The sequence below is a fragment of the Anastrepha ludens genome, chromosome 5 (genome assembly GCF_028408465.1).
Source record: "Anastrepha ludens isolate Willacy chromosome 5, idAnaLude1.1, whole genome shotgun sequence".
NCBI classification, from domain to species: Eukaryota; Metazoa; Arthropoda; class Insecta; order Diptera; family Tephritidae; genus Anastrepha; species Anastrepha ludens.
Window position 1 is genome coordinate 38,238,435 of NC_071501.1, and position 10,314 is coordinate 38,248,748.

Genomic DNA, 10,314 nt, shown 5'->3' on the forward strand with positions numbered 1-10,314 from the left:
GCATTACGCCACTCGCTTTCTCTGAAATGTTTACACATTCCAAAATGTATGCAGATTTTATGTTCACTTTTGGTTTTGTTAAGTGGTGACACCATTTACGCCCTAACGCCAAAATATATACAACATATTCATACTTGTCAATATTTAACTGCAGCATAGTGAATTTTGCAACATTTGCATGACGAGACCGAAGTGTTATGTACGAGTAAACTTCGATTCAAGTGTTTTGCTAAAAGTTGTGGAAGTAAAGTAATCGGATGATATACAAAATGAAGTATTGGTGAAAAAAAGGTCGACAATGAATTGTCGGTTGAAATAAAAAGTGGGACGGTGTTATTAGAAGCAAATTTGTTTAAATAAAATATGTTAAGTATTTTAAAAATTTTCGGCTTATTGATTTTTGTAAAACAGCAGATCGATAGATGGATATTGTGGCGGGTAAGCTATTGGATGGGGAAATGAGAGACTTCCCTCTCGGTTGCATCGGAGTGCTTCAATATTAGGCTCCTTTGGCTTCCCGGTCTCAGCGGCTTAGAGAGGGCTTCATCGCAATATGAGAGGATTGGAGTTCCCCTGAGAGCATGTGGTCTGCTACTGGAAAGATGGAAAATAGAAAATAAAGTCCATATAGGCCATGGAGTTTTTTCAAAAGAATTAGGATTAGAATTATCGGTCTGACTTTCGGACTGCTGTACCGTATATCCATAAAGGAGTTAACTGTGTACCTTAACACACACGCCGTAACAAGAACTACGATAAATATCTTCTCGGATAGCCAGGCGGCCATCAAATCAATGCAGGCAGTTATACTAAGATCAAAGGTTGCTCAGCAATGGCTGACGTGCCTAAATGATATTAGCACCATGTTGAAGGTCAACCTTATATGGGTTCCGGGATATAGAGATAATGAAGGAAATTGCAGCGCCTATGAAAATATGCTGCTGTTTATAGACTCAAGTCCTTCACTGTATGTTTCATAAAGGAATAAAAGGATGAACTATTATGAGAGGCTATCAAAGTAGCTTGAACCTCGGCGTCAAAAGCGCTTGCAGCTGAAGATGAAATTGCAATAGCGATAATCATTCCATTTTTTTTAACTACTGGGAATCCCGCATCTTCAACTGCATATCCCGCAACCTTCAACCATCTGCGTAGAACAACTGCCAGTTGTGCCATTATTATTGTTTTTCTGTTGTTCCATTATTCTGTTTAATAAAATTAATAGCCTTTGTAAATTTGTAGCGAAAAGATAAATGTGGAAAAGTAAATTCCTCCTTTTTAAAATTTTATGAATATTTATGGCGAAAATTCTTCTCCACATTTTGTTTTTTATATGTTTTAAAATTTTAGTTAATTTGAATTTATTTGCCAGCTCTCCCTATTCGATGCATACATACTTACTTACTTATTGTTTTTGTAAAGCTTATGTAAATCGCTTAAAATCGTATGATAATGACCTTCAACTACAAATAACAAATCATTATGCCAGCTTAGTCACTCTAAACTTTTTACTTAAACTTTTCACTTTTATGAAATGCAAAATATTTGTAAACTTCTTTGTCGATTATTCAAATACTTATCGATTTACCTTCTACTCTTTCTCTATTTGCAGCGTAACTGAGCGGCTTTTTGCCTTTGGTAAAGTTTCAGCAACACCAACAACAACACATTAACTACAGCAGCTACAACCACAGCTATTCAAAACCGCATTAAGATGTATCTGTCACACCATTTATTGAATGCGCTCGCATTTATCTGCTTGAGTGCTATGTTCTGGCCTCAAAGCTGTGCTGATGTGCTGGACACCCGTACGTATACGCAATATATTCATACACACAAACCACTTTTACACATAATTTTGCTCTTTTTCCATGCCACTCATATACTCATATTGTGCTCGTTTTGCATTCTAGACCCCATCAACAACCTGTACAACAATTTACTGCAGCGTGAATATGCCGGCCCGGTTGTTTTTCCTAACCATCAGGTCGAACGCAAAGCTCAGCGTTCGCCTTCACTGCGACTACGGTTTGGTCGCCGCAGCGATCCGGATATGTTTTTGCCCGCCGAGAAACGTTGGTTTGGCGATGTGAATCAAAAACCTATACGTTCACCATCCCTACGTTTACGTTTTGGTCGTCGCAGTGACCCCAGCATGCCACTTCACAGCGAATTAGATGCTCTAATGAATGATTTAGCCGGTGTGAGCAGCAATGGCGGCATTCCTACTGATGTAGATGACTCAGTCGTATATTTCGCTGATGAATATCCAGAGGATATTTTGGACGGTAATTTTGAGCGCGTGGCGCGCAAACCACAACGTTTACGTTTCGGGCGCAGCTTACCAAGAATGCAGAACAATTTGGATGAGGAATTAGAGGTGAGTGGAAAGTGGTTTTTAATTAATTGGATCCGCGAAATAATAATTACAAAAAACCTTATTGTAACCCTTGACGATATCGATTGAACCAGCTTTCTTACTGTTTCAAAACGGCGTATCAAGATTTCCACTCCACTTTGTGTGAGGGCATGAAATTCAAATTGAAACTTGAAAAAAGCGAGCCAAGAAGCAGCAGGAGAATGGTAGCTTCCAAAGCACTCAGGTTAAAAGCCCATTGTACTCAAAGCTCCGGAAAGTAAAAGGATTGATAGTCAAGGAGGAAAAGGGCGAAGTGGCAGAGAGAAAGAAATAGATAGAATAGAGTTAGCGACAGATATAGCTACTCATGTGAGAATTTTCCAGATTCTTTGGCAAATCTGAAAATATCCTTCAGTTTGAGACAAAATCTTACTCATTCTCATGACATCTGAACCCAAAATGCGCAGCCTTGCTCTAGCAAAAACAGGGCACTCACAGAGAAAGAGGTCAGTGCTATCCGGCTCATCTATGCAGGACAGGCAAATCGGGTCTTCAATGATTCCAATGGTGGTCATATGCCGATTCCATTCATTGTGCCCTGTAATAATACCAACCATCAACCGAACGTCTTTTTACCAAGTTTTAATTGAAGGTAATTCGATAGTTTTCTGTTCCAATTCATGATTCCTGTACGAGTAGAACTGATTCCGATTATTGACTCTGGCCCCTATGGGGTAACCGCTGACCCGCAGTTCGCCAATTCTTCGGCAATTCCATTTTCTTGAACATCGCGGTGATATCAGTTGACATCAAATTTTCTCCCAAATTTCCTTAGGTGCCTTAGCAGTGGATTCTGCTCAAATAGCATTTTAAAGATTTCTCTGCGTCCGGAAGTTCCGTCGTCGTGCTAGAAACCATATTTATGGAGTCTACATATTGCTTTCATTGCTTCCTGCTATATCTTAAAATCATAGCATTTAGAGCATCACGGAGGTTGTACTCATAGTACCCGTAATGCGCCCGTGTGGACTTAATCATAGTCCGTTGCAAGCAAAATACAGAGAAATAAATGATGATTGGTCTTATAAGTTCTGTCTATATCCACAGGACCACAGCAGGTTTAAGATACCAGGTTTTACGAAAGACTCTACGTCATTGTTGAAGAATCTTTAGTACGCGAGCCATCTTCAGCAAAACATGTGACTTCCAAGTCAGTTTCTTATCCGAGATTACTCCCAGATATTCAACTTTTTTCAGCATGACTGAGTGTTACACCTTTCAGTGCTGGAAGACAAAGTCCATCCAATTTCGGTTTTCGCGTGTACAAGACTAAGGCAGTTTTGTTCGGATTGACGGAAGGACTTTGTCTCGTGCAGTAGTCATTGATTTTATCCAGACGTGACGTCAGTCAATGCAATTGTTTCGGCGGGCCAGAAGAGTAAAGAACATAATTGCCGCTAAAGCATGTCCTACAATAAAACAAAGAAATATTGATGATGTATTGTAGAATGAGCAATTTTCCTGCGTCAAGACTTTAGTTCCAACATTGACAGAAGCCATATCAGCTCCGGTTGTCCTTGAAATACCCACTATCAAAATTCCCAAAACAAAACCTCCAAAACCAAAATACAAAAATTCTAAATCTAAATTTAAGAACGAAATTCCCAAACATGAATTTCCCATGGTTTGTTTGAAAAACGTTTAGATTAGGTCTAGATGAGCTGGCTAGACAGGGAATCCTGGAAACGGTTTCATCGCAAGAGGAGCGGATTGGGGCTTCCTTGAGAGCCTGTTGTCTGCTTCTAAAAAGGTAGGCTTCGCATCAGCTCAGCGAGCCCTGGGCCAGTGCGCAAACGTGCAAAGTCGCGAGATCCTTCTGGCCGCGGGTAGATCGGAGTCACTCGAGGGAACTTCTAAGGCTAACAAAGCCGCAGCTCTTGAATTTGGTAGGTATCAAGTGATGAGACTTGGGATTGCCTCAACTCCTTTCTGCAGAAACGTTCTGGAGGATGAGGTGGAAGCTTCTCAGCTGCCCTGCTCTCGTCGGGCAAAGATTTATAAAGCGTTTTTCAGTAAGAGCGCTTCAACTTTTTTTTTGAATAAAACACAAACGGTTTGACTTTTTTAACTTTTTTTTTTTTATTATCGAGTTTGAGCATATACATTTAAGTATGAAATTCGATTTCTTTTGCATGACCACCGCGTGCACGTTTTACGAAGTCCAATCGTTGAACCCAATTTTCGACCACTCTTTTGCATAAATCGGCCGAAATTCCAGCAATTTCGCGTTCAATATTGGCTCTGAGCTCACAAATCGTCGCCGGCTTATTACTGTAGACCAATGACTTCACATAACCCCAAAGAAAATAGTCTAGAGGCGTCAAATCACACGAGCGCGGCGGCCATTCGACCGGTCCATTTCTGGAAATAATGCGCTCATCGAACTTACTCTTCAACAAATCAATTGTAGCGTGAGCTGTGTGGCTTGTGGCCCCGTCCTGTTGAAACCACATGTCGTCTAAGTCTATACCATTCAATTGCGGCCAAAAATAATCGTTTATCATGTCGCGGTATCGATTTCCATTCACAGTAACGTGGCGATCGTTCTCGTCAACGAAAAAATATGGGCCAATTACGCCGCCGGCATGTAAACCGCACCAAACAGTGATTTTTTCGGAATGCAACGGTGCCTCATGAATCACGTGTGGATTGCTTTCTGCCCAGTAACGCATATTTTGCTTGTTGACAAAGCCATTGAGCCAAAAGTGAGCTTCATCACTGAAGATGATTTTTCGACTTTAAACTTTCTTAACAGAACACGCATTTTTATAATAAAATTCAATGATTTGCAAGCGTTGCTCAAGTGTGTAGCGTTCCATGATGAAATGTATACTAATGAAGTTTACAAATGATAAGCGAAAAATAAAAAATATTGCGTCGTTCGCCCTCCCTATCGGAAAAAAGTTGAAGCGCACCTATTGAAAAACGCTGTATATCTAGGTCCTCACATTTTCACTGCACCTGCGAATACTGCGAGTGAAATTCATCAGTAGCTTTAAGAAGCCCCCTTCTTCTTTTTTTCACGTGTCAGGTTTCTTCCCTTCTCCTTCCCCCTGTATAGTATCACAACGGACGAATTTTGATTATTTGGCTCGCAAGGGCAGCAATTTATCCTAATCCCTAATCCTAAAACTAAATTGCCGCTATTTGCATTTCTAGGGATTTCAAACCTCTTCCTACCAAATCTCCTTCCTGGCCGAGTATGGACGGCTTATCTTGACGGGTGTAATGTTCGATCTTGCCTTTCCAGGAACTTCAGTTATATACTAAGCAGATGTTCCAGATTCACACTTGATGAAAAAGCACAACAAAATCTAAATAATTGCTGTGTTTGCTCCACAGCTTTTTTATTGTCTAGTTCCGGTCGCCTTTGGGCAAAGAGTAGTAAATCCCTGAGTGCATTTCTGCCATGCAAATATTCTCATAACAACCCATCTCCAACCCATCCACAGAAGCTCCATATACAAAATATGTACTAGGGATTCCAGCATCAGCTGGCTATTCTATTGCATCATGTTGCTATCTGGATCCCGGGAGAAATTTAATATGGGATATCGGGACTCGTCCCTGTAAAAAAGTTTGTTAAATTCAGTAAAACTTGAATAAATATTTAAAACTGCATTTTATGATTGGTATTCCAGCATTCCCGGAATTCATCCAGGGAATAACTTTGCTGACAACATAGGATATAGGTTTTTAATAATTTATTATTTAGTTTAACATGTGCCTATTCAACTGAAATTTTATGCAAAAAACACTAATTTTTTTATTATTTATTTTTATTCCACATTTAACAAATTGTTGTTTTTCAGACCGCCCGCGAACAACGTCAACAAACCGAGGACTTCTTCAACTCCCTTCTAACTTCGGAAAAATTACACAACATGTTGCTCTCACTCTCACAATATGATGCCGAACCCTTATCTGCTGATGTTATGGCTCTTGCCAATAACGATGACGCATTCCAGCGCGAAGTACGCAAGCCAGCACCTCTGCGTTTGCGATTCGGTCGCAGCACTGGCGGCAATACCGAAGGACAAAAGGTAGGCAAGAATAAGGGAAAGAATATAAGATAAAAAAATATATAAAAGAAAATAAAAATGAATATAAAAAAATAAAAAATTACATCATTTAGTAAATTTTTCTTCTAAAGTTTTCATTTTCTTTCTTTACAGAAGGTCACTGCACAAAATGCCGTTAATGTGGACAAAAACGCGGAAGTTGCAACGCAGCAAGCACCAGCACAAGCTAAGAATTAAATTTAGAAAGTTTTAAGCCCACAACTACTTGCAATGCAACAATTTTTATGCAACAATTGGCGACTAAGCAAAAGGCAAATGCAGGCAGAATACTGATGTTGGATGAATTCTATGGAAAAGAAGTTTAAAAATATCTCTTAATTTAAAATATATACCCCAGAAAAAAACGTGCGAAATATTATTATAACCTAACCCTGTAAACATGCGAGCATACCCACACACTTTAAAAGAATAAAATATTTAAAAAACAATTTTTCATGTTTGCTTCAAAATTTGTTTATGTTTTCATAAGCCGTTAGGCAGTGCCACCAACTCGTATGTTTTTATTGTTAACAGTTTTCCAATACCTACCTTGATCTAACAAATAGACGGTTGTTTGAAATTATAACATTTAATATTTAATAAATTGAAAAATGCAATGTTTGAAAAAGAAACTTGTTTTAAAATACTTTATTTGAATACAAATTTTTCTGCCATATTTTTTTCGAGAACAGTTTATTTGATATTTCTCGTTTTTTTAATTTTCAAAGATTCTTTTGAATTTTTATTTTTATTGAAAAGTTTTGCCTCAACTAACCTATTTTATATTTTTCATATAATGAAAAACGACTTTGATGTTTGGTTTTTTAAGTTTTTTTTAAGTATTATTAAATTAGTATATTCAAATTTAAAAAAAAAAAATATTTCGGCAACATATAATTCTTTTTTTATTTTTGTTTTTTACAGATTTTTTGGAACTTTTATTTCCATTTCAAAAGTATGTTTTAAAAAAAGCTAAGGTACAATAATTCGGGACAAAATAATTTTCCTAACATATTTTTTTATATTTTCCATTTTCAAAATTTTGTTACAATTTTCATTTTTATTTAAAAACTTTGCATAAACTATTTTCGTTAAATGTTTTAAAAAAGCAAGTTTTTGACAATATTTTAAATAATTTTGTTTTTTTTTTCATTTTCAAAGATTTTTATTTCTATTTAAAAATTTTGCATAAACTAAAACAAGTAAATATTTTATTATTAAAATTATAATATTTTAAAATGTCAAAAACATCATTTGAAAAAAAATTCCAAAAAAATTATATTTAAACATTTATTAAATTTTTCTTATGTTTATTTTTAACAGCTTCTTTCATTATTAAATTAGTAATTTAAATTGTTTACAATAATTTGGGACCAAATATTGTAATTTTTGTTAACATATTTTTTATATTTTGCATTTTCAAAGATTCCTTGGAAATTTTATGTCCGTTTCTCAATATTGCATAAACTATTGAAATTTGTTATTAAATTATAGTACATTTAAACATAAAAAAAACATATTTGAAAAAGAAGGAATAAATAAAAACAAATATTTTTTTTATGATTTTACGTTAAAAAAATATTAAAAAAGTTTATTTAATTAAAATTATTAAATTTGTATTAAAAAAAGAATTACTTAAAAAAAATGTATTAAATTTTTATTAAATTTATTTTTATTTAATTATTAAAAAAAATTTATTAAATTTTTATTAAAATTATAATTTTTTTTTTTCTATGACATTTATTTTCAAGGACTTCTTTCAGTATTAAATTATTATTATTATATTGAACGTTTTTAAAAAAGCAAATTCTTTAACATTATTTTGGGAAACCAAAATTTTTTTTGTTTAAAATTTGGTTTTATATTTCTCATTTTAGCAGATTCTTTAGAAGTTATATTTCCATTCAAGAATTTTGCATAAACTTCTCAATTTTATTATTAAAATTAAAGTATCAAATATCAGCGGGAAAAAAATATTTCAAAAAAGATTTTACTAGACCCTTATTAAAATATTTTTTCGATTGAAATTTATTAATTATAATTTATTTACTTGTGTATTTAAATTTAAAAAAAACCAAAGTTTTTGACAATATTTTGGCAACAATATAGTTTTTTTTAAATTATATTTGTTTTCTTTGGAAATTATATTTGTTTTCTTTGGAATTTTTATTTCGTTATAAAAATTTTTCATAAACTATTCAATTCTGTTGAAATTATAGTGTAATGAAATGTTAAAAAAATATTTGAAAACAATAAATAGAAAAAAATCATTTTTTATGATTTTATTTTGAATAGCTCTTTTGAAGTTATTGTATAATTCTTGAAAAATGAGAACTACTTTGACTTGGCTTTGTTAAATGTTTATTGAAATATTTCTTCTCTTTCCTTAATTCAGTATATTTTCTTTGATAATTCACGTTTATATTTAAAAATGTTTCTGAAATAATTTTTTCTGAAATTTATTCGAAAGCTGTTATGTAATGCAAGCTCTCCAAAAATATTATTAGCAAACATTTAAAGAAAAAAAAAATATTTGAAAAATAAATATTCTTAGAAGAATATTATTTTAATAAATTTGAATACACAAACTTTGTTTAAATTGCTATTAACAGACTTTTTTTTAATTTCTTTATTAAAAGGTGGTTTTAAAAGGTATTATTCATACCAATTCAAAAGCTGTTGAGGAATGCCACTAAGGAAAAAACATTTTTTTTTTTATGAAACACGAAGAAAATTGAGTGTGAGAAGTGAATATTTATAAAATAAATTTGAAATTTTATAATTGAAATTTTAAAAATTTTATTTAAATTTGCTCTGATCATCTTTTGAGTTTTTAAAAATTGCCCTATTTATTTAATTTAATTTGAAAGCTGTTGTGCAATGCGGCCGCCTTAAAATAATATCTTCTAATTTGGAAAAAATTTCTTAAACAAGAATACCTATTTTTATTTTTTTTTTACTAGTTTTATTTATTTTTATTTGGAAAATACTTTTTAAAGAAGACATCCTGCTATTTTGTTCTTTATGATTGCAGTTCGAAAAAGTTTCTTGATTCTGCGATTGTATTTTTCTTTTTATTTTTGAAAAACTTTTATTTATTTTAATTTGAAAAAAATTGTTTTGCAAGGTATCCTGATATTGTTTTTGTTTTTGTGAAGTAATTTTGTCACTTTTAATTAAAACCAAAATTTCTAAACGAGGAGTCCTGCTATTTTTTTGATTCGTTATTTCGTGAAATAATTTTGTTAATTTTAAGTTTGAAAAATTTCCTATACAAGGTATCCAGTTTTTTTTTTGGTTTTTGTGATATAATTTTGTTTATTTTAATTTGAAAACAGTTTCACAATTTTGTTAAATCTAATTTGGAAGTTTCTTATTCGAGTTATCCAGATATTATTTTTTTTTTTTTTTTTTTTTGTTAAATAATTTAATTTATTTTAAAAATTTTCTTATACAAGGTATCCTGCTATTTTGTTTTTTTTTTATAATCTTGTTAATTTTAATTTGAAAGAAATTTCTTACACGAAGTATTCTTCCTACTTTTTTTGTATTTTTTTAATAATTATGTTTATTTTAATTAAAAAAAAAATTTAATCAAGGTGTCCTGATATTTTTTAATTTATTTTGTATTTTGTTTTTATTTTGTATTTTGTTTTAATAACTACTTTTATTTTAATTTTAAAAAAATTTTAATCAAGGTGTTCTGCTATTTTTGGTTTTCTGTTTTTTTTTTTTTTGGTTTTGAAATAAGTTTGTTCATTTTAATTTCCTCCCTTTCTATTGTATTTAAATAGATTTTCTTTCAGAGAACCCTAAATTGTATAATAGTAGATA

The 10,314-nt window shown here is 32.6% G+C and overlaps 1 protein-coding gene across 1 annotated transcript in view; it reads left to right on the plus strand.

The window, feature by feature from the left end:
* The window catches only part of LOC128864012 (short neuropeptide F), a 133,785-nt gene extending 126,225 nt beyond the window's left edge, over positions 1 to 7,560 (plus strand). The window contains exons 3-6 of the mRNA XM_054103478.1: positions 1,613 to 1,808; positions 1,914 to 2,380; positions 6,232 to 6,462; positions 6,595 to 7,560. Of these exons, the coding sequence (XP_053959453.1) occupies positions 1,715 to 1,808; positions 1,914 to 2,380; positions 6,232 to 6,462; positions 6,595 to 6,678 (876 nt within the window). The 5' untranslated portion in view covers positions 1,613 to 1,714 and the 3' untranslated portion in view covers positions 6,679 to 7,560. The remainder of the gene's footprint in view (positions 1 to 1,612; positions 1,809 to 1,913; positions 2,381 to 6,231; positions 6,463 to 6,594) is intronic.
* Positions 7,561 to 10,314: the final 2,754 nt, after the last annotated feature.